At 38.6% G+C, this 24,205-nt stretch overlaps 3 protein-coding genes across 15 annotated transcripts; all 3 read left to right on the top strand.

Moving 5' to 3' along the window:
- The first annotated feature begins 134 nt into the window (after positions 1-134).
- On the top strand, positions 135-10,431 carry LOC135609420 (uncharacterized). 2 transcript variants are annotated; one of them, XM_065102686.1, is made up of 11 exons: positions 135-459; positions 607-774; positions 862-1,017; positions 1,172-1,223; positions 1,331-1,413; positions 1,910-2,035; positions 7,950-8,087; positions 8,176-8,230; positions 8,334-8,506; positions 8,588-8,671; positions 10,102-10,431. In XM_065102686.1, the coding sequence occupies exons 1-11, from the start codon at positions 343-345 to the stop codon at positions 10,123-10,125; spliced, it is 1,176 nt and encodes a 391-aa protein (XP_064958758.1). In that variant the 5' UTR covers positions 135-342; the 3' UTR covers positions 10,126-10,431. The 2 variants fall into 2 exon arrangements, with proteins under 2 accessions (XP_064958758.1, XP_064958750.1); XM_065102678.1 differs by having other exon boundaries at positions 1,169-1,223.
- Positions 10,432-14,360: 3,929 nt separating this feature from the next.
- Positions 14,361-17,155, top strand: LOC135609390 (probable E3 ubiquitin-protein ligase RHC2A). The gene is made up of 2 exons (XM_065102601.1): positions 14,361-15,849; positions 16,631-17,155. The coding sequence occupies exon 1, from the start codon at positions 14,645-14,647 to the stop codon at positions 15,797-15,799; it is 1,155 nt and encodes a 384-aa protein (XP_064958673.1). The 5' UTR covers positions 14,361-14,644; the 3' UTR covers positions 15,800-15,849; positions 16,631-17,155.
- A 1,126-nt stretch (positions 17,156-18,281) lies between these two features.
- On the top strand, positions 18,282-22,692 carry LOC135609397 (protein FAR-RED ELONGATED HYPOCOTYL 1-like). Of its 12 annotated transcripts, none has more exons than XR_010485772.1 (6): positions 18,282-18,545; positions 18,779-18,927; positions 19,370-19,491; positions 21,390-21,431; positions 21,603-22,213; positions 22,325-22,692. XR_010485772.1 is itself a non-coding variant. In XM_065102623.1 (6 exons), the coding sequence occupies exons 4-6, from the start codon at positions 21,458-21,460 to the stop codon at positions 22,396-22,398; spliced, it is 726 nt and encodes a 241-aa protein (XP_064958695.1). In that variant the 5' UTR covers positions 18,287-18,545; positions 18,779-18,927; positions 19,370-19,491; positions 21,390-21,457; the 3' UTR covers positions 22,399-22,692. The 12 variants fall into 12 exon arrangements, 9 of the variants coding, with proteins under 9 accessions (XP_064958695.1, XP_064958700.1, XP_064958705.1 ...); XM_065102623.1 differs by having other exon boundaries at positions 18,287-18,545; positions 21,390-21,477; positions 22,304-22,692; XM_065102628.1 differs by having other exon boundaries at positions 18,287-18,545; positions 18,764-18,927; positions 21,390-21,477; positions 22,304-22,692.
- The last annotated feature ends 1,513 nt before the right edge of the window (positions 22,693-24,205 follow it).

Raw genomic sequence — 24,205 nt, 5'->3', positions numbered from 1 at the left:
TCGGGTGGGGTATCGAAGGAGGCGGTCGCGGTCGCTTCTCCTCGACGGTGCCGCCTCTCGGACTCTCCATCTCGACACGTGTCCTCACGCTTCTTCACGGATGCAAACCTATTTATATTCTTCGTTTAAGTCCCAGCTCTCCCGTCCGCGATCCCCCCTCTCTCTTCCTCTCTCTCTCTCTCTCTCTCTCTCTCTGCTCTGCTCGCCGAGTTCTCGAGAACGCCCCCAACCCTAACTTGCGAATCCCTTGTGTGATCGGCCCGCATCCCTCAGATCCCTTCCGGCCCTTGATTCCTTGCACGGATTTTGCCTCGCTGCCACGAGGGCGATCGATCGCCGGGAATGGCGAGCAACGTGTCCGCCGTCTACATCCATGTCTTGGACGATGTCATCAGCAAGGTCCGCGACGAGTTCATCAACTACGGCGTCGGGGAGGGCGTGCTGAACGAGCTCCAGGCGGTAATTTCTTCTTGCCGGCCTAGATTTCCCTATAAAGTTCCCGTATTTCTTGAGTCTCCCCCATTTCTAGGGTTTCATCACTTGTAGAAGTTGGTGTGCTTAGTTCTGCATTCTGGACTTATTGTGATCTTTTTGGGCCCAATTAAGCTGTGGGAGATGAAGATGAGGCAGTGTGGCGCCATCAGCGGCAACATCGAGAGATCGACCCTCCCGAAGAATGCGGCCCCGATCACCCCGGTCCATGACCTGAACGTTCCTTATGAGGGCCCGGCCGAGGAGTACGAGACCCCCACCGCGGAGATGCTCTTTCCGCCTGTTAGATCACTGCCTTGTTATTTTTGTTCTATTTGATCATGTTATAAGGTTATGCCTGCTTTTATGTGTTTTTGGGTATTATTGCAGACTCCCTTGCAAACCCCAATCCAGACTCCATTGCCTGGAACTAATGATCCGCCGATGTACAACATACCCACAGGCCCCTCCGATTATGCTCCATCTCCCATATCTGATATCAGAAGTAGCATCGATTTGAAAGCTGGAAGGCCTGGTTCATATATGGTATGGCAATGTCATACATATGGGTGGTTTTAGTCATTTTTTCTTACCAGATATCGTTTTCTGTTTGCTTAGTGCATGAGTCGCTCTTATTATGAGCATAGACAGCAAATGAAATGAGATCTTGTTGACTTTGATCACCTCATTGTTACAGCAGCCACCGTCACCTTGGATGAACCAACGACCTCTTGGAGTTGATGTAAATGTCGGTAAGCATAAAGAAATTATCAGTATTAAGCAGGGTTTTATTTGCCTAGTAGTCTTTCGACAGAGTTCAAGTTTGGAGTAAGTGTCTCTTTTGTTGTGCATTATTTAGCTTATGATGAAGGGCGTGAAGAGCCTGATAGAGGATCTTCTCATCAGCCTGATAGAGGATCTTCTCATCAACACACGACTCAGGTACTTTTGTTCCTTGAACATGTCATTTTCATTGCCTTCTTTGGGGTATGTTTAACTTTATTCTAATTGGATTTGATAAGCTGCATCTAAATTTTTAATTTTTTCTGGAGAAACTTGTTAACTTGTTTTCCTTGTAGTGTTAAACTTGTCATCCTAGTCTATCTCCTTTTATTGGTTTTGTAAGTGTCTCTTATTTTATTTTTCTTCCACAAATTTCTTCGAAAAATTGTTTCCTGGGGAAACATTCTTAAACTTCTTGCCATTTGTAGTGTTGAGCTTGTCATCTGGTTTTGTAAAGGCTTCTTCTTTATTGTTTCTTTAATTGGTTTGGTTTCAGGACTTACTGATTTTGCATGTATTTCTTCTTTTATTGTTCTTCTAAAATTGTTTCTTGGGGAAACATTCATAAACTTCTTGCCATTTGTAGTACTGAACTTGTCATCGGGTTTTGTAAGGGCTTCTTCTTTTATCGTTTGTTTAATTGGTTTGGTTTCAGGACTTTTTCATGAATTCTTCTGGGAAACGTAAAAGGGATGACTATGCTTCTCACATAAATTCTGGAGGCTATATTCCGCAACAAGATGGAAGTGGAGATGTGACGATAGAGTTTTCTCTAACACAGGTAGCTGCATTGAAGAATATTAGTTTATTGTTTACTTTTGATGCCACTGATTCCAAGTCAATCTAAATTACATATTAGCTTCTGTGCTATTGTTGCTGCAAATTGCAACTATGGCATGAAGCAATGGATCACTGAGATGACGCATGTCACATGATTGCCATCATAGAAGGCATCATACAGTGCTATATTAAACCATTATGCTTGGCGCTCCCGCTCCCTGATTCGATAGGGGCAGTGTAAGTGGATAATTGTCTTTATTAAACATGTAATGGAGCCAATGATAAAGATAATTTTACTTTAGCAAAGTCTAGATGATTGTGCTATATAAAGGATAGATTTGAAAATAAAAAGATTGTGCAAGAGATTTTTGTTGTCAATGCTATAAGGCAACTAAAATTATATTTCAAAATTTTGGCAATCTTGTTACCTAATATGCTATTACATTTAAAGTTGTTGGACAAATATTTGGATGAGAAGCAATATTTTTCAGTCCTTTGTGTAGGTCTGGAATTCTCCTTGTTTCACTTAACAGATTAGCCAGATTGTGCATAGTGCCAAAGATTTTCATTGTTGGTTTCATTAAGGTTCACACTTCTGAAGAGTTCTGCTTATATTGAAAAAAAAAGTTTTATAAGGTGGTTATATAGTTGGGACTCACGACTTTGTTGTTGTATAAGGTGGTTATATAGTCATTTATGTGTATGCTTTATAATTTTTGGTAGTTAAGAAAGATCATATCCAAAAATATGTTGTACATGAGGTCAAGATTCGGAGGTGAATGTCTAGTGTCCCTAAAAGTAGAATAAATAAATTATTGTATTTGTGAAGATTGGGTAGTTAAAAGAATTATTTAATTAAGAGGTTTTAAGGTGATTTGGACATATTCAGAGAAGAGCCATTGTAGTTGCATAATCTTTGGGGGGATGGATGGAAGGTGATATAGCAATTTCTTGTCATTGGGACATTATTGCTTGTGGTTGTATCATGGATGGAATGTGATGTAGCAATTCCAACTTCGATGATTGACCTCATGGAGACCAAGGAGGGCTAACTAGAAATCTAGTGGAGCAGCACTACTAAGAAATTTTCAAGACAAAACATGACTAAAGAGTGTTGTCCAGATTCTGAAGCAAGGTCTCAAATGTCAGTTTGAGGTTTGTGCCAGTTGGTATTTTACCGTTAATGATCTGACCAAAGACTGGTATCAGACCATATAGGTCAATATCGGTTGGTTTTTAATTTTTAAAATTTAAGATCCAGGTGGGATAGTTCAGTATATTATCCGGTATACTGGTACCTACCAATTGGTCTGATTGCTGAAATTGGTATCAGACCTAGATTAAATCTTAGTCCCATGCATGACTTCTTTGGCACTTAAGTTAGAAATTTAAGAATGAAGAGGGCAACGGCACAAGAGAGAATGAATGCAAGGGTGTGAATACCCTGACCTTGATGCCATTTTATAGGCATGGAAGGGCTTGTTAGGAAAAGGAATGTAGATATGTCTCCTCTAAAGATGTCAAGATAAGGGTTTAGGTGGTGACAATGAACCTTTGGCGCTGAGGACTCTTCATCCAACCAAAAGCCAATAGCTGATAACTGGGATGGCTGAGAGTTCTTCATCTCACTGAGGGTCAAGAGTCGGGAGGGCTTAGATATCTTCATCCAATATAGGCCCAAGAGTTGAGAGGTTATGAAGGTCTTCATTGAGGGCCTATGAAGTGCATTTATAATTTGAATTGAAGGTGTTGGAGGGATAGCAAAAGAGCCATGAAGATTCGGTGATAAACATTAAAAGGGTTGATGACACTGGAAATATATAATTACATTATAGTACTAGAGCTTAGTGTTAAGGAAAGATCCATTGCATCCCAATCTTATATGATTGGAAATAGTGGCTATATGTTCTTGTTGTTAGTACTGTTGCTTCCCATGATGAAGCATTTATATATATAAAATCTCTTAGCATACACAATTGTAGATATTGTTCCAACTTTTAAGACAAATCAATAAGGCTTTCCATGCATGTTTACACATGTATGTAGCATATATCAAAAAAGGAAATGAAGTTCTAGAACCATCATCATGTCTATGATAAAATTTTATTAGGATATAAACTTTGGATGCTGGGTGTTTCATTTTTATGCTATTGTCCATTTTGGCTACAGGTATGTTAAGAATGATATATACTGATGAACATTGCATTTTAGATTATATAATTCAATACCAAAATATGTTTTGTATTTATAAGTCTTATTAATTATCAAAATAAATTAGCTATATAAATGTTTTGTAGGAGAAATCAAATTTAGAAGGATTTGATTTCACTAGAAACATGAAGAAACTATATCATTACTTTTTGTATGATTCTATATTAATATACAACTATATAATTAATAGTTCCATTTTGGTTAAGTGTAGGATGCTCAACTGTTGTAGACATGAATTTACATTATCCGCCTGTTGTTCACTTCATAATACTTAACACATCTAAGATTTCCTCTGTCATACAGAATGCATTTCATTATTTACCTGGTGTTAGAAGTATCATAGAAAGAATATTTACATGGTAACACTCATAACTTGATGTTGTTTGTGCTGGAATACTGCTAGGGGCTGTCCAAACTTCACCTGAAAGATTAATTCTTTTTTTTTAACGGGACAGGAACCATAGGTTTTGCTTGCACTTCTAGCCACCATATACTGTGCATGTATTTGCATACACTTCTCTAGTTTACCTTATGATTCATCATTCATCAGGGCATCATATAAGTATCATGATTAACGTTTATGCTGTTTTGACATGGTACGGAGTGCTGGCATGCCGTTGTTGTGAGATAATGTAATGTCAGCATGCCATGTGGAACCCAGTTAATGTACTTCTGTTGTCATTATGCGACATCAGGACATTGGAAGTGCCATGCTAGTGCCATTCAGGCATCTGTTCGCATCAACACTGAATTTATTCTTGCTTTTGTTAGTTTTATTTTTTTATTTTTAATGATCATATGGCCCTTTTCTGTTGTATACATTAAAATGTGGTATTTTTCACAATTGAATACTTCAATATAAGATGTTCACAGTTCACTAAAATTATTTTTTGTATGATGGGGGAAAGTCCTGAACGTTTTAATGGTTTTAAATTAATTAGGGCTGCCAAATTGAGATCTGGCTGGAGAACCAGGGCTTTCCTGGAATTAGTCTTTACATTTTTCATATGATATCTGCTTCAATTTTTAAACAATCTGATGGAACTATAATTCATTTGAAAATACTTAGTAATATAGGTTATTGAAAGTTCTTTTTTTGTGTTTGTATGATTGTGTCATCTCTTTGTCACTGAATTTAACTCTTATATCAGTGTTATATGACACTGATCACCATTTATGTGAATCATAGTGTTCCCAATCTTGATAGTACCTGTGTATGTCAGTCACTGGGCAGACTGGTACCATTCTGGTCCATACCAGTGTACCGCTGGTATATACTGGATTTTGATATGTATAATGAAAAACCCCAAAAATTATAGTTCATAAGCCTTTTTCTTCGTAGGATCTAACCCCTACGACCAAAAAATATAGTGCATAGTACCTGTGTGCCGGTCACTGGGCGGACTGGTACCATACTGGTCCATGCCAGTGTACCTTTTTCTTCATAGTACCTGTGTGTCTCAGTCACTGGGTGGACCGGTACCATATCGATCCATATCAGTGTACCACTGGTATGTACTGGATTTTGATACATGTAATGAAAAGCCCCAAAAATTATTGTGCATAACCTTTTAATGAGTTGTACCTTTTTCTTCATAGGATTGTCATTATCAAGTGGATTGTGGAGCATCGATACAGTGCTTGATGTTTAATTTTGAAGTGTATTATTTAGCATATTTGCTTTTAGAAGTTTCTGTTGTGGTTTCTACCTCGCCAATTTTCATGCTTATTTGTCAGGAGATCATTGGAAGTACATATGAAGTGTAAGAACTACATTTCCCTTATTTAGGTTTGTTTTGGAATCAACCTCAATCAAGTAAAGCTAGTCAAGAAGGGTAGCATTAATGTCTTTGTCTCTCCTTATGTTTGCTATGTGCTAAATTCACGCCACTTGTATTTTTATTTTTTATTTTTTTGTAAATTGAACATGTTTTACAAAATTCTCTGCTCTTCATTCTATTTTTCTTTTTCCCCCTCTTTCTCTTTTTTCTTGAAAAGAAAATTATATAAGCTTAAATCAGTCTGGTACAAAAGGATCCCACTTTCTCTGAAGAGAGAATATTACAAAACTCTACTGGCAAGTTTCCTTGCCACAAAAAGTTAGAGGCTGTAGCTCTAGCAAAATCAGCTACCCCATGGGCAGCTCTATTCACCCCCCTATAGATATGTGTAATTGGTGAGTCTTCAAAATTCCTTAACAGCTGCTGGATGCTGTTATAGTGATTGATCAACCACCATGAAGGGTCTTTCTTTCTGTTGAGTGTATCAACAAGTAAAGGAGGCTTGCTCGCGATCCAAATGTGAGTAGCTCCTTACTTGATTGCAACCTGGATTCCCTTCAGCACAGCAAGTACCTTGCAGGTCTCCCCATCACCTTCAGCAATATACCTGCCACCAGCAATTAGGTAGTTTCCAAGTGCATCTCTAATGACAAAACCAGTGCCTTCTTCGTTGTTACTTCCATACCATGAACCATCGGTGTTAAGTTTTAGCCACCCTTTATTAGGTTTTACCCATCTAAAAGAAATTTGACATAGCTCACCATTGTCTTCAGATATAAATTTTTTAGCGTGGACAGCTTTATAAGCCAAAGCTTTATGACAGAAAGCACTGGAGTTGGTCTTAATATTGTCGATTCTAGCCTCGTTCCGAGATTTCCACAAAATCCATAAGCAGTTTGCAATAATAGCTCTAAGTATCAAGCAATTTACTTGGTTGTCCTCAATTTCTTTGAGCCACATCCCAAGATACCATCGATCCATAGACTTGAACTGGATGTTCAACAATAATTGAATGTTATCCCTAACCTCCTTAGCTAGCTGACATTCAAAACAAATATGCTTTGCAGAGTCATTTTGACCCCCCCTTCCACAATGGGTATCTGCGATAGATCTGCTAAATCTATGTTGTATGTCGATAGATCTCAAAATATGCTCTAAGTATCAAGCAGTTTACTTGGTTGTCCTCAATTTCTTTGAGCCACATCCCAAGATACGATTGATCCATATGCTTGAATTGGATGTTCAACTATAATTGAATGTTATCCGTAACCGCCTAAGCTAGCTGACATTGAAAACAAATATGCTTTATAGAGTCAATTTGATCCCCCCTTCCAAAAAGCCAAAGGAGTGGGTATCTGTGATAGATCTACTAAATCTATGTTGTATGTCAATAGATCTACAAATTTGTTTTTCTTTTTAATAATATTTATTATTTGATAATATGGAATTTATTGCTGATGTCATTGCTTGTTAGTCAAACTTTCATCTAAGCTTGCTGAATTTCCATGGGCTTTATTAATAATGATAAAAAAGCATTTTTTAACACCTAATAACGGTAATTTTAGGCTTAACAAATATGTACGAGGATAGGAAGCAGTTTTCTATTATCTTTTGTGTGTCAGTGAAGCTTTTATGTATAGTTTTGTGCTCTGTCTCTTCCCCTTGTTAATGCTCGTTTTTGCATATGAGAAGTTGAACCATGCCATTACTACTACTGAAATGAATGTGATAGTTATATGTCGAGTAAAAAATATATATTGTGGTGGTAGATTAACAAGGTGTCAATCTGTAACATTTGAATATTGGATGCTCTTAGCTTATTCTGGTTCTATTCAACAACTGGATTTAACTGGGAGTATAAGCTTTCTATGACTCTTTGCTGCTGGCCTGTAGATCTCTGATCTTTCTCTTTTATGGATCCAGGATGTGGTAAGCCAAGTTCAGACATCATCAATTGTTCAAGACCAAGGAACTGCAGATTCCAAATTTCTTTCCAATAAAGAAGCAGAACCAGCTCTAATGCTTCCTCAGCATGATGGGATACATGATGAATATGATGATGTACTTAATAAACTTCTGATGCCTTCTAAATCAATTATGATGTGTCTGCTCTCATTTTATTTACTTCCTGTTGGGTTTGTCTTTGTAGTTATTTCATTTCCAAGGAGTTGCTAATGAAGATTATAATACTCCTGGAGAGCATGGTAAACTCATATTATCAATAGTGGATTGTGGAACTTCTCGGCACATGGATAAGCTTCAGTTTTCTTTACCAATGCTGACTTGTTTTTTGCTTTATATTTTCAGTTGAAATGCGAGCTGCTACCCCTTCTGTTGGCACACCAAAGCCTAGCAAAAATGATGCAGGAGAAGATGACGAGCCTCCGCTTAACGAAGACGACGATGATGAGTTGGATGACCTTGACCAAGAAGAGGAAGAGACAAATACTCAACATTTGGTTCTTGCGCTGTTTGACAAGGTAATTGCTGTTAATGGTACCCTTTCCAGAGAGAGTGAAAAGGAATTGAAAATTTTCCTGTTTCACTTGATGTCTGTGTAGGTGTCTCGGACCAAAAGCAGATGGAAGTGTACCCTCAAGGATGGAATAATGCATCTCAATAACAGGGATATTCTTTTTAATAAGGTACCTTAGCATTGGTAGTAAGCTGATGAAGTTGGAGATCTGTCATTATATTTGTTGTGGTTATCTATTATTAATGAACTATGGTTTCAGAAAAGCCGTGCTTTTTGGAAATTTTATTGTGATGCTTGACCCTTGATTAAGTGCCCATTTCACTGATGTATCAGCTAGAGGTGTTAATGGTCCTTGTCTAGTTGAATTTCTAGGTCAATTGGAATGTTCTTTCACTAGCTGGATTACTGTTCGTATGTAATTTTCATTTTCACATATGGTTGTTTAAAATGTTTAAGATCTTTGGTACATCATCAAAACTTGGCAAGTTGAACACCTGAATTCTTTTCTGCTGTAATATCTGTACCAAAAGTTGCTTATGTAGCAACTTCATGAACACATGAATTCTTTTCTCTCTCTTTTGGCCATAGAGTGGTCAAACCTACTTTTTTCCCTGATTAAGCATAAGAACATGGCCTTTTTTGTTGATAACAGAATGTTGAAAGATTGCATCATTTCAAGGGGCACATGTTATCTGAAAATTTCAAGGGGCACATGTTTTAGATGGGACGTTTGACTTATACTGTGTAGGCAGGTTTTGGTGCCAGAAGGTACTTAAGTTTTACATTCCCCATACAATAGAAAACCCTGTTGGGCTAGATGAAGGCCATCATACAGAAACAATTATTATATGCAGATTTGAAGCACAAATGTCAAGGAAAAAAATATAACTTTCCAAGTGTAGGCAACATGTACTTTATGAATTTTCTGGGCACCAAATGTAGCTAATGTAATATAGATTGCATAGATATTAGTCTGTCTATGGTGATTGCGGAGAGCAAATCCATGATCTTGGTAAGAACATTATAACCTAAGATTGTGCAAAAATTTTGAAATAATTTTATGGCTTTCCAGATTTGCATTACTACTTTTTCTTTAGTTATTAGTACATCTTATATTGCAAGGCATTCATGTGTGATGTGCCGAATGAAAATTGTAATACCAAAATACTCTTCATTATGGTACATTTGAGTTACTCTAGAAATGACATATACTTTGTGATTGGGAAAGTAATATGGTTGTCGGAAGATTTCAGTTTTCCAAGCTCTGTTACTTGCACAGAATGTTGAACTTTTAGTGCTGTAGTTTGATTTTTAGTGAATGTGCAACTGTTTTAAGTCAGCTTCAGGAGCTAACCGTCTCCTTTTCCATTTGATTGTTAGTTCTCAACATTTTATGTATGCCTAGTTGCATGTTCTAATTCTATGAGAACATAGTTGGTTTGTTGGTTGTGCTCTCTTCACATGCATGATGCAACTAGTTATGTTTCTTTCCCATGTTTTAATATTACACTATATTCTTTCTTCCTTATAGAAGGTAAAAATAACGTTTGCTGCCTGACGATTATGAACTCATCCGGGAACCTGTAACTTGCTCTGTAGGCCACTGGAGAGTTTGAGTTTTGATTGTGATAACAAGGAGCTGTTGGATGATCATGGAAGCATGGGCTTCGCCGAGCTGTTGTTAACCCCTGGCTGCTGCTGCTGTGCGTTTCTGCAAACTTGGCTCTCCCCCCACTCCCCCCACCCCTCTTTTTTTTCTCTGTTCTTTTTTACCTGGGAGACGATGTTAAATAAAAATCCAACCACGGGATCACTTGCTGTTTCTTTTATTTCTCGAAGATGCTAAAACTAGATGAACCTTGTAAATCTCTTTTTTCTTGGTTGCCTCAGACCATTAAAGACTCGTCAGATGTTAGATTTCAGCATTCAGATATTTTCTTGTGAAGAAGAGCATTCAAATATTTTCGTGAGCATTTTTTGCTCGCGAAATGGATCTCAGTTTGAATCAGCTGAGTCCTGAATGAGGTTTGCTTGGTTAGGTGTAAATTGTGTAGTAGTGTCAGAAACGGTTTCAACGAGTTTGTGTTTGTTTCTTGTACTAACATGAGTTAGGATTCGATCAAGGGGAGAGCTCCTTATCGATCACTAGTTAGTGCTAAGATTAGGATCACCATCTTCCTATCAACATTCAAAGCGTTGAGATTAGATTCGGGACTCAAATCCCTTCACCATTTATTTACCCTTTGGAGAATACAGAAATTAGTTACATATCATTTGCTAGGACAAGAAGAAATTAATCGTAGGGATGTGGGTGTTGTGCCATTTATTGTACTGATATGAATGCTTGAGGATATACGATCCTAATTGCTACTTTATTCAGATGATTGATTGATTGATACCATGCAAATCCCATTATTAATCATGCAAGTGGACAAAGTTATGGAGCTATATCTTAGATTATTATTGTCATCATTATCGCTGTTGATAATGCTATTTTATTGGTGGTAGGATCACAAATCATTGCCAACTCATCTGAAAAATTAAGCCAATAAGTGAGAAAAAAATTATACAATAAATCAGACAAGCAACGTGCTGAAAGTCCAAACTATGTGGGATCCACTTATTAATGGGTTCTAATCCATTTGAGTTAATACTTCGGCTCCTATCACTTTCTAGATTCATCTAGAAGAGTCAAACTTGTGAAATCCGTCCACCAGACATTGCTACTCGACCCAATTCTTTCCCCCCTTCGAAGCCTCCATAAAAAAGAGATTTTTCGAACCTCTGAAAAGGAAAGTTCATGAATGTATTTGTGATACAAATGTGGCAGCCTCATCTCATCCTCATCCTCTTTTGCTTTTGCTTCTTCTTATCTGACCATTGTATCAATATGATTTTTTGTTGGCATTGATGAGTAGTGTCCTTTTGCATCACTTAAACCAACCAACCAACAAGCAATAAAAAACTTAAATGATTCACACCATTCAAGAAGGGCTGTAATAATTTATTTTGGATCTGATTAACTAATTCGTTATTATAATATCAGCAGACAATTTGAGTTCTTTTTGCCAAAAAAAAAGGTCTGGGAGAGATAATATATCTTTATATTTGAGATGGGATAGATTTAGATCTTCCAAAATATCTTTATATTTTGGAAGGAAAATATATAATCCTCTTGATGAACATATAAATCTATCCTTTATCCCTCTCAAACCCTATATTGACAGAAGTCACATGCTTAGCAATACTTTGATCGCAATTTATAGGATAATACAACATCATTTTGGAACAAAATAGATTGATCATCAAAGAATATTTTTTTTTTTTTTTTAATTTTTAGGAAAGACTATCAACAAGAAATATTGATCATCTATAAGAGTAGCAGCTGAAGACCTATTAAATTATATATTGATCTTCAGCTACTATTGTTTTGTTTCCACTTCATGGAAAATATGAGGGTGGAGTCTTTGTCTGGACTCATCATCACACATCTAAATGTAGCTTCCTTAATACACAATAGATTCTTTGGTGAAAGAAGAAATGGTCCACCAACCAATCTTTTTGTTCTTTCATATGAATTCAAGCTGAATATTCCTATAGATGATCAATAATTTAAGAGGAAACACAGCCTCTTCACTTATCTCCTTTTCCATTTCTTATTGATAGTTTTTCCTAAAAATTAAAAAAAATTAATCTTCGATGATCAATCTATTTTTTGTGATCCTATTAATCGCGATCAAAGTATTGCTAAGCACACGATTTATGTCGATAATATATAGTTATATCTTTATATTTTGGAAAGAATAGATTTAGATCTTCGTCAACAAGATTATATTTCTCTTACTATTAATTATCATGATGATCAAATATATAATTAAATTATCGATAAATTAACGTTAACCTTTACCAAATCATGTATTAATAGAGACCTTTATTACCGATAAATTATTAGAAGTTCAAAATATATTTGTTGTTTCTTTCAAACAATTCTAATCTTAATGCAACTTAGCACATGCATAATTATTTTTGATCAATCACATATCATATCACTAAATTGAGTATAACTACTAAAACACAACCAAAAGGCAGCACAATTCACAATAATTGCAAAAATCTTATCAACCAAAAAGCTTCAGATTGTTTTGATCAGAATTTTTTTCTTGTTTTCCTTAATAAACTCAGTTGGATAAGGATGTCTATTGAGTTCTCCAAATTCTCTATCTACTCCACTGCTAGTGGTCCTTAATCTACTCTCACTATTGCTACTAAAGCAAAATCCTACCAAGAATTGTCTAATGGAAGAATCTTAGCCATTAGCCACACCTTTGTATCATGCTCATTAGGACCACAAATTTGTAGAAGCCATCAAATTTGTAGGAAAGGGTCTCATTCATATGCTATTCCAATGCTAACTTATGTAATATTTTTCACGCGTGCATACATACTTACACATTGCAATCTTAACCCATTAGTTCTTGATCTATATTCTCGGTGCTCCATGTCACGATCCGAGTTTGTTGAGTTAATTGACCTATTTGGCTCAGAGCATTGGTGGCTAAATTGACTAAGTTGAAATTGATAGCAGTACACTCATCAAACATTTATAAGTCAATTCGAAATGTGTTACAATTTCTCCCACTCAAGAGTTTGATATCCTCGTCAAAGTCCAGCATATTCCAGATCAAACCCTAGCATATGAATGTGAGACGTAGCCCAATGATAACTTCACTTCGTGATGAGTTTTTTTACTTCATCTACCGATAGTCTTTTCTTGCTCGAGCCCTCTCACCATATTCAAATATTATGTCAGCTCTGATACTAAATGTAAATGTTAAGACCCGAGCCTGATGGGTTAACTAGTCTATCAACTTTGTTTGATGGTCAAAATACCTAAGTTGAAGTTGATAGTAGTACACTCATCAGATCCTTATAAGTAAATCTTAGGGGTGTTACACTCCATCTCATTCGTAGATGACAAATGTCTCGACTTAACATCAATAGAATTTAAAAACACACTTAAGCAGGTACATAAATGAACATAATTTTAATCTATTACCTTTAACCATTTGTCTAGCCAAATCAAACTAAGGTGTGAGAGCAAGAGGGTGGGTGATAGAGAAGAGAGGACAAACTCACCCTTCGAAAAGAAAAAGAATCTGAACACAATAACTCGATTCTATTCTTCTCTTCATGGCTGCATCACCATCACCAGAGAATAAGAGACAAACCTAACTGGGTGATGCATTCTTTGGTAAGTGTGGCACTTAATGGATGGAGGAGACTGTGGGAGAGGATCTGCCCATATTGTAATGAGATGAGCTCATGTGCAGTCAACCAAAAACTTTGTCTCATCTCTCTCTCTCTCTCTCTCTATCTCTCTATTTATGTTGTTCTTCGAGAGTATTTGGTGAAACATGTTGTATTACTGGGGTTAACATGCATTAGACTAATCCTATCTAATTATGTCCGAATAAGTCATTGTAAACACAGTGGTCAGCATAACATCACCTTCTTATTATTGCATTATTAAGCTCGTGGAGGAGAGCGAAGCCTTCGGAGGATCCGACCGACCATTATGTTCGACGCATTTTCCACCTTTCGGACTTACCCAATTCTCTACCGTCTACCCATTGGCCGAAATCAAGGGGACACTGTGGAGCCCATCGGTGGTAGTTTTTTTTGTGTTCTCTATATTTTGACCAAGGGCATCGAGTCCACGTCGATAACTTGACGACGTCATTTGTAGAGCCAATGAAATTTGGCCACGTAAATCGGCGAGCTAACGCCGTTACGAAGAATCGTCCAAAATATGTCGTCACGCCCAGGCGGCACCGCCGTTGATGCTTCGTCGAGCGAGCAATAAAAACACCTAATTCGCCTCCTCTCGCCCTCTTCAAAGCCATCTCCGGCTCCATCTCAACCCAAATTGTGTTTCGCAAGGATCATGAGATAGGAATACGGTAAATTTTCCCTTTATTTTTTGTAAAGATTTGAGCGTTTCATCTGGAGATGGGATCGGAATCTTCGGACTCATTGCTTTGAGGGATTCGTTCCAAAGATCGGAACTTTCGGGGTTTTGTCCCCGGATTCTTTCGTTTCTGAGAGAAAGTTTGGATCTTTGTTGTTGTTCTTGTTCGATTTGATGCCTTCTGCCATAGCGACGGCGTCGTCGTACTGGTGCTACCGGTGTAGCCGCTTTGTCCGGGTGTGGCCGCGGGACGCCATCGTCTGCCCCGATTGCGAAGGCGGGTTCTTAGAGGAGGTGGTGACACCTCCTCCCCCCGTCCCCGCAGTTGCTGAGCCCCGTCGCCGCCGGATCCCCTCTGCAGGCGCACACGCTCTCGGCAGCGACGAGTCCTCTGTGGCTGCTCACCCCCGCCAGCCCTCCGAGCTCAGGTTCCAACGCAACCGCCGCACATCCGCCGGTGACAGGTCCTCGTTCAATCCGGTAATCGTCCTCCGCGGCCCTTCAGACGGCGCCCGTGACGCGGATCGAGCCGCCGCCGCCACCACCAGATTCGAGCTCTACTACGACGACGGCACCGGATCCGGCCTCCGCCCCTTGCCAGAAAGCATTTCGGAATTTCTGATGGGCTCCGGCTTTGACCGCCTCCTCGAGCAGCTCGCCCTGGTCGAGCTCAACGGCATCGGTCGCGAGAGGGGGTGCGAGCATCCACGGGCGTCAAAAGCCGCCATCGAGTCAATGCCGACAATAGAGATCGTTGGTGACCACATCGGCAAAGACTGCCATTGCGCCGTCTGCATGGATTTGTTCGAGCTGGGGACTGAGGCCCGTGAGATGCCCTGCAAGCACATCTATCATCAAGATTGCATCTTGCCGTGGCTTTCGCTCCGGAACTCTTGCCCTGTTTGCCGCCATGAGATGCCGACAGATGCGCAAGGAATAGGGACACCGGGGGCAGAAGGCGATGAACAGGCTTCTGCCCCCAGGAACGATGAGGAGTCGGTGGGGCTGACAATATGGAGGCTTCCTGGTGGGGGGTTTGCAGTTGGGAGGTTCTCTGGGGGCAGGACGGCGGGGGAACGAGAATTTCCGGTTGTTTACACTGAGATGGATGGTGGATTCAACAACAGTGGAGCACCGAGAAGGATCTCGTGGACTTCAAGAAGGAGTAGGACAAGAGAGGGCAGAGGAATTGGTCAGGCTATTCGTAGTTTCTTCTCATTTTTTCGGCTGCCACGATCGACTTCCTCTTTTTCATGGTCCAGCTCAGAATCTCATCCTGCATCTTCTTATAGGCATGAAAGGGATTCAGTTTTCAGAAGGCGTTCGTGAAGTCGAGGCACCAACTGGGATGGAAATGCCAATGACATTGCATGATGGCGGTATACGGAAATGCTTTTGTTGTAAATAGATCAACATCTGATTTGTATCTCTTTAAACTTATATCAATTTGATGGAAAGAATCAACTGCATTATCATAAAAGAAAATACGTGCTCTTAATATTTTGGTGGCTCAATCCTTTTAGTCGTTATTTCAGCCCATTTCTTAGAAATTGCTTGATAATTATTGTCATTTTGTTATAACCTGAATGACACTGAATACCCTGTCTATGTGTACTTTATTAGTTTTGGAGAATCGGATTGGATTGCATTCCTTTGTCAACTTATACAAATCGTTTAATTTTCAGATTTCTTGGTGTCTTGGTTTAAGGTTGACGATAAGTTAGCCTTAAAGTCTTATAATATTGTTGAATTTTCCACTGATATCAGATTGCATGGGCTGTTTGTACGAAAAGTTGATTCTGCTTAGCTAAAGTTTGTGCTCATTCATTCCAAAAGAAGTTTTTCTGAAAATTTTCATTTCGTTTTCTGAAAGCTGTGATAGGCAACTAGAATATAGATTGTGTCAGCCGTAGATTTAATGTCCTTCTAAAATCCATCATCAGATTTTTTTTGTTGCGAATGACAAAATTTTAGACTGTTGTTCAATTTATGGCTTCCTCACAGTGAAATGAAAAATCATATCATCTTTGATAATGTGCATTGTCATTTCATATTTTTGTTCTTTGATTACTTAAATGACCTGTCGTAACCGAGCTTGTCCCGAAATATTGTCTCGATTATATCATGTTAATGACACTTCAATTGCAAAATCTGTTGCAGATTCTCTTTCGCAAACCTGTCAATTTCTTATGATGCAGAGTCATTGAGTTTTGCATCAAGACATTTTGGGTGGTTGAATCTGCCTGTTCTTCTCAGCAGCCACAAGAGCTTTATTCAATCCCAATTAAAGGTTTCTTAGTTTATGTTCTGCTATAGAAGCCTACAGATATTATATTGCAACTGTATCTCTTTCCTTAGGGTGATCACATCTTCATGAAAGATGTTCTCATTTGTTGTATTAATGAACCTTTCCATCTTAGCTCTCTGTCTGATCATTTGATAGAGATAGGCTGATACATGGTGGTTGGCCTTCCTAATATCTGTTCCCTTGTTGCTTGTCTTCTTCTTAATCATTGAGGGGTTAGATTAATTCTTCTCTTTCTACTTTTCAGCTAAATTGTTGGCATGATCTTTTTCATGATTGAAGGTAGTGTTCTTGGAATTTCTGTTGTCACACTACTCACTGCAAGTGGTGTTCCTGCTTCAAGTATGTTAACTATGTATTCCAGGCAGCAACAGTATGTACTCTCAAAGTGCATCACTTTATGTAAGATTTAGATCCTAAACTGGAGTATCTTGTGAGCTTGGATCTTGTGTGATCTCTCCCAACCTACTAATTATTTGTATGCAATATTTCTCTGCAGCTTTTGGTGATCTTTCAAGCACATTTCTTGTATTGTGAGAATTGCTTTGCTATTCTCTGACTGACAGACTCATTCTGCTACCAATATTTAGGTAAAGAGAAAGTTTGGCACCATGTTGTGATGCAAACAATAATAATTATAGGCTTTGAAATGAGTTTTAATATTGTGATAATTTCTTTGCTATATCAGCCTCTTTATAGACAATATTCTCTTCACTGACTCACAGGTTCTTCTGCTGCCACCACTCATGACTCCATGTTGTGATGCAAAACAATATAGTTATAGGCATGAAAACTAAGTTCTCAAACACATATAAGATTACTTTTTTTTTTTCTGCAAGTAACATATTGTTATCTTTTAGCAAAAAAAAAAAGATTACATATTTCTGTCCTCTGTTAGCATCAGAAGAGAACCAGTCAGATAATGCCAACACTCTCATTTGGCATGACAAGATGTAAGTTGTAGAAAAGAAATACTCTCTCTCCCTCTCTCTCTCTTCACATTTGAAGATTTCTGAACTGTGTCAGCAACAGAAGAGAACCAGTGAGATAATGGTATCACTCTCATTGGCTTGGTAAGATATTAGTTGCAGAAATAACATCTACAAAAAAGAGTCTCTCTCTCTCTCTCTCTCTCTCCCTCCTCTTAAGATGTTGGAAGATCTTGATTGTGGTGTTGCAAGTCTGATCTATCTAGCTGTCAAAGTCTACACTTGTAGTCAGCAGATATGGAAACTATGGTTTGCAACCAAGAGGGGAGCCAACAACTCGAGAAAGGTGGATCCCATCATTCTGTAGCTGAGATGGCTGGCATTCATTGGACCACTTGGCCTAGCAAGCCTTCCTACTGTCTATATTACAATGGTCAAAGTATTCAATGCGTCTCTCACCTTCTATACGCACACGGTTAACGGAAATCTGCAGGCCTTCCCTCGGGACCCACCATGAGCCAACTGAGGGTACATGATCCGGGCACCGTCCGTAAGGGTATCTGTAGATGCATCTCTGCACACGTGACGCTGTCCCCATGAAAGTGTCGGCTTAAGGCAGTGCGGTGGTGGTGAGTATGGCGTATCGTTAGCCGCAGCTATCTTCTCTCAGTGGAGATAGCCTTCACCTCTCCCTTCTCCTCGCCCTCCTCTCCCTTGCGGCGGAAAGCAGCATCTTATGTTGTCGTAGTAGTAGGATCCGGTTTGCAGGTACCGAGCCTTCCCCTCGCCTTCCTCCACGGAAATTGATGGATGAACAACCTGATTGTCTCCCGATTCACAGGTGCTTGTTAGGTTTTAATCATCGGTTGATCATCAACTTTTCGTTTCGAATTGGATTTCGATGCATACATTAAATGGAATTACTCCTTTTCCTCTTTGTTTGCGTTGTTTTGGTCTTGATCTTTTGGTTTGGGAACATTTTATCTGCGTCAAACTCATCTCTTGGATCTGTCTGCTCCTTTTAATTGTAATTGATGGCATAATTTAACATCGTATCAGATGTGTTATGTTTAGATACCCCGTTTTGGGGACGAAAGCAGAGGATTATAGAGTGATTTTCTACATTTTGCGAACGGGAACCTGCAATAGTCTATACTCTGATCAACTACAAGTTAAGTGCAAGTGCAGATTATTCGATAGTGATCAAGTTCGGCGGCATTTAGGTTAGCAAATTTAATACACATCTCTTTCTTTTGCCACTGAGAACTTGCAAGTATCTACATTCTGATCAACTTAGGCTGCGAGAGTGACGATTTAGGCATTCATTTGCTGCAAATCTTGAAAAATATTCATCTTTTGTATGATATAGCAACTCACTGCAAGTGCAGATTATTAGATAAGTGATTAATTTTGGGGCTTTTAGGTTATCAGATTTGATTAGGCATTCTCTTTCTTTTGCGACCGGAAACTTGCAATTATCTGCATTCTTATCAACTTAGGCTTCAAGATGGATGGTCTAGGCATCCATTTGCTGCAAATTCTTGAAAAATATTCACCTTTTTTATGATCTAGGCATTTACTGCAAGTGCAGATCATTGAATAGCGATTCAATACCTCGCACTTAGGTTAATAGCTCTGATAGGCATTCTCTTTCTTTTGCAACAGGGAACTTACAATTATCTATACTCTGATCAACTTAAGCCTCAAGAGGGATCTTCTAGGCATTGATTTGCAATCCTAAAAAGATTCACCTTCTGCGATATAATTCCTATCGGTCCTCATATTGGGTTCATCTCAAATCTTTATTCCTTCTTTAAGCTTTTCCAAAATGGTGCAGAGTAAGAAGATGGTGAACTGCTTCCATTATAGTTGATGACATTGGCTCTCTAGAATTTGATGCTATCTTTTTGTTAGATACTAGGAAAGACGTTCGTAGTGCATGAGGCTCCCATCAATGTGGGATCCAGGACCCTTGTCTCTCACTATAGAGAAGAACCCTAATCTCCCAAGTCGCAAAGGAATAAGCGCGGCATTATTGTTATTAGATTCTTAATGCTGAAAATCATGCTGATAGAGATACATATAAATTTTTTTCAGTAATCTTATACTTCAGGTAATAAAACAAGTCTTCTCCTTATAAATTCTGCATATTGTTCTATGGAACCAGTTTGTTTAACCTACAATCTTCATTTGTAGGACATGTTGGCTTTGATTTAGCCAAGCAAACTGGATTGAAGCAAACCTTTTTTTAACCTTTGTCACAGATTTGCATGCTTAGGCAAGTCAAATTATGTTCTGGAGTGATCCTCAAATTGCTAATTATCTTGCTTAAATTAGCAGATAATTATATGCAATTAATGCCTCTAAGGCACATTATATCATGCTTATATGGAGCCAATCTATTGTCATAAATGATGTTAGAGGAGATTGATAATGTCAGTATAACCTATGTAACATTGTCTCCTAATTTATCAGAAATTTCCACCAGCACAGCATTTTGCATAACTAATGATGTCCTGATGGCATATTATCTTTTTTATTATCATTTTTGGTAATAATCAACGACACTGCATTTCTCCATCCAGTAAAAATATGAAGACACCGAGAACCATAACTAATAATAGCCCCAATCTAGCTTACGGAGCATTTTCACTTCATCTCAACTGTTTAACTATATTGAGAATCTGTAGTCTCCCCCTACTAGTGAGCTATCTGACCTCACTCAGGATGGGCAAATTAGTATGGATTGTAGCCCAGACCCTGTACTCTGAACCATGCATTGTTTTGGAAAACAGGGTGTGGAATCTTGTAGCTTCTTAGTTCTTTTGCTGATTCAATCAAACATTAATTAAGAAATTGAACCAGCGCATAGGACCTTTGTGATGATATGTGTTTTACAGTTACCTGCGTCTTTGACGCACTGTTTTATTTTTGTTTTTGACCAGATATTCAGTGTCATTGAGTATGTGAAATGGATTATAGAATTTCTAGAGGTTATACCATTGGGGAGAGGTGGGTTTTTTATTCACAAAGAAAATTCTTACGCTTTGTAGGTTCATTTCTTTGTAACAAAGTGCTACAGTCATGTCTGCAGTTCAGGGTCATCTTTTCCCTCTACTATCCTAAGATTACTTTACCTCCTGCTAAACATTTCATGTTGACTTATTTCCACTTTTGCAGTACTTTGTTGGTGTTGATGATACTGCTCATACTTTCTTTGTCCTTGGTTTTAGGTATCATTGTGTATAACTTTGTTCATTCTTGATGTCTGTTTTTTCTTCTTCATTCATTACCTTGGAGGTTTCTTGCATTAAGGGGCTGCAGTTTAAGTGTATCAAAAAATAAGGAAGAAAATGAATGAAAAAAATATGTGATAACTAATTTTTAAAAGGAAAATGGATGCTGTTATCAATAGGCAAATCGGAAGAAAATGGATGAAATAATATGTGCTAACTAATTATTAATAGGAAAATGGATGTTGTTACCAGTAGGCAAATCAGAATAATTATTGACTTTTCTTTTACCATTATTAAAAGAATAAACAATGTAATGATGAACAGTATTGGTTAGAATTATTTAGTTGGCTGAGACTACTGACTAGATATTAGCTTGTTTCTATATTAAAGCCCTAAAAAGCATCCATGATTGGTAGTTATTACAAAATACATGCCTTTTTATTTTTTAGCCAAATGAGGCCTTAAGCACAGGACAAAGGAACCAGCAAATAGTAAGTGTCACTTGTGCTGCTTTCAAATGAGACTCTCATGCATATGGTATGCTTATGACTACTGCCCATATTCAATTCATTCGCAAGGTTCTCACATGCGGTAATCTTCTATTATGCTGATTTTGGTTGTTGATCTTGTGTTTCCTTCCTCCCTTTCATCCCCCATTCCAGTAAGGAAATTTTGACTAGTGATGGTGTTAAGCTGAACAAGAAAAGGAAGCTACAATATGCTCTTGAGAATCTGGTTTCGCCATTGTCTAAACACAAGTTCGGATATCGATTTAGAAGCATTGGTCATACTATTGCAGCAGAGACAGAGGATGTGCAAAACATTGACAGAGAAATGGTTGCTGGAGGACTCAAGGATGGATCAGAGGAATTAGGAGATTCTTGCAACGACAGTAACAGCATAAGTGAAGGTTATGATACTACCATGACACTCGACCTCGATGATGAAGCTGAGAAGTCATCTGGGAAAATTGGTTCGCCTTCTGTCTCTTCTAACAATTTCAACCTTGATTCTTTCGACACTAAAAAAGTTAAGGAATCAGGCAACAAAGGAAATGACAGCTTAGAGGATATTCAACTACTTGAGTCGGCATATAAAGGCATAGACGATCTACATCCTGGATATGAGGATTATGACCATAACATTGTTTCAGAACTAGGCAAGAACAACTTGGAGCATTTAGATGCAGAAATCGAAGATCTAATGCTCTACTCAAATGATGTGGCGCCACATGCATTATTGGTTTCGCCTGAAAGGTGGAGCAGCGGCAGAGGTAAATTGCTGCTTTTCTATACTTTCTTTTCCTGCAAGACATTGATATACTCTTGATAGTCGAACAATGTGTAAATATAACAAAAAAAAGAAAAAAAACACTGCCTTGCAGATGCTCGATTGGGCGCCAGGAAACCAACCATTGACAAAGAGTTTGAGCAATATTTTTCCATGTTGATGCTTTAGCAAGGAAAAACGAGAAACTTCTTCTGTTTATCAATAAGTAATTATGATGTTGTAACTTGAACAAGATTGCAACCATCATGTTGTTGTGAATATATTCTAGTTATAATGATGTGGGCAAAATCTTCTGCTGCCAAGAGAGTATTGAGTATCATCCTCGAACAAGAACAATGTGTCCAGTATCCCTGAAATTGCTTGTTGCAGCAGGCAGCTCTAGGTTCTCTTGTTGTATAACTTGTTTGTGATGCAGACAAAGCAAGGTGGAATAATCAAAACTTGGAATTTATTTTCCTTTCAGTTCTAAATTGTTTGATTTGTTTCTCTTGAACAAGTTGATATGCTTTCGGTCAATCCAATGTGTTTCTTGAAGTGAGTGATGAGCAAGTTAGTCATGGGGAAATTTTAGGGTTGTGGCGTTCATCAATAGTTTTTACACCCGCACGTACTTTTACCCGTACATTTACCAGCGTGTGATTGGTCAGACAGTTTCGGGACCCACGTGAAAGCCAAACCTTCGCTCTCTACGCCTGTAAGTATCGTGGGCTTCGGTGGCAGCTCATCCGTGCCGCGCGCGACAGGGTTTGGGGTTTCTCACCGCTCTGTTCGGTGGTACCCACCTGAATGACCACTGGTTCCCACGGATGACCTTGAACCCTTACTGCGTTAGAACACGGAATCCCCACTGTTCGAACACGCGGCTCCCTAAACGGTTATTACATCCTCTGCTCCGCCATCGACACTGCCGCCCCCCCCGGGGTTCGCCCATTGATCAACCCCAAAACCTCTTCCGGTTCATGGCGGATCACTCCGTTCACAGTTCGCCCTTCTCTGCCACCGTCACTGCCGACGTGGGGTCCCACGACGTTCCCAGGAAGATACCTAAGACACCCGCACAAGGAAAACATTTGTGCTTGCTAAGACCCACGAAGTGAGGAAGAACTACAGCTTCTCCATTCCATTATCTTGTAGGTCGTGGACGATCCTCCACATCAGGATGATTTCTTCCTGAACCTGGTCGACTGGTCCTCGCAGAATGACTTAGCCGTCGGATTGGGGACTTGTGTGTGTACCCAACCAAAAGCAAGGTCTTACACATCATCGATTTAGCTCGATATAGTAGCGAAGAAGAATCCTTCTCTGATGGTTCCAAAATGGAGGTACTGCACATTCAAACCAGTACTTTTTTCTTGTGATTATAGGTGACAAACTCTGTGATTTGATTTGGGTAATGGAGATGGTGTATGCGCAATCCAATGGAGTAGGGAAGGCTCCCATCTTGCAATTGGAGCAGCTCTTGGAGATGTCTGGTATGCTGATGCTTCTGTTTATTTTCTGAACACAAAAATGTAGCTGAACACTTTGTGGACAGAAGTTTGTGGCCAGTACACATGCTACTTTGGATTAATTGGTTTGATTTAGAGAAACAAGGTTACCTGATATTAAAGCCGAGAATCTTGAGCAATGTTAGTCAGCAAATTCCACACTTGTCATTTGGTTATTAGATTTATTGGGTTCCTAGAACTGATACATTTTACTAAGAGTTCTCTTGGTCAATAGGTTTTTTTTTTTTTTCATCTTCTACATGTGGATTTGCATAAATTGGTCCAATGTAGATCGTGTATACATTCATAGTTGTCAATAGCACCAAGATTGTCTTTGTCTCTATTTAGTTGCTTTGATATTTTATTTCATATATGCAGCAATATATTAATACGAACTCTTGCCTTGAAATTAAATAGTCAAATCTGATGATCACATATCATCAAATATGTTCCAGGAATGAATTGGATGTTATTAAAAGCAAGGTCTG

Source organism: Musa acuminata, chromosome BXJ1-2, assembly GCF_036884655.1.
Source record: "Musa acuminata AAA Group cultivar baxijiao chromosome BXJ1-2, Cavendish_Baxijiao_AAA, whole genome shotgun sequence".
NCBI classification, from domain to species: Eukaryota; Viridiplantae; Streptophyta; class Magnoliopsida; order Zingiberales; family Musaceae; genus Musa; species Musa acuminata.
The sequence above is the reverse complement of the archived record's forward strand: the minus strand, read 5'-3'. Positions and strand labels throughout refer to the sequence as shown.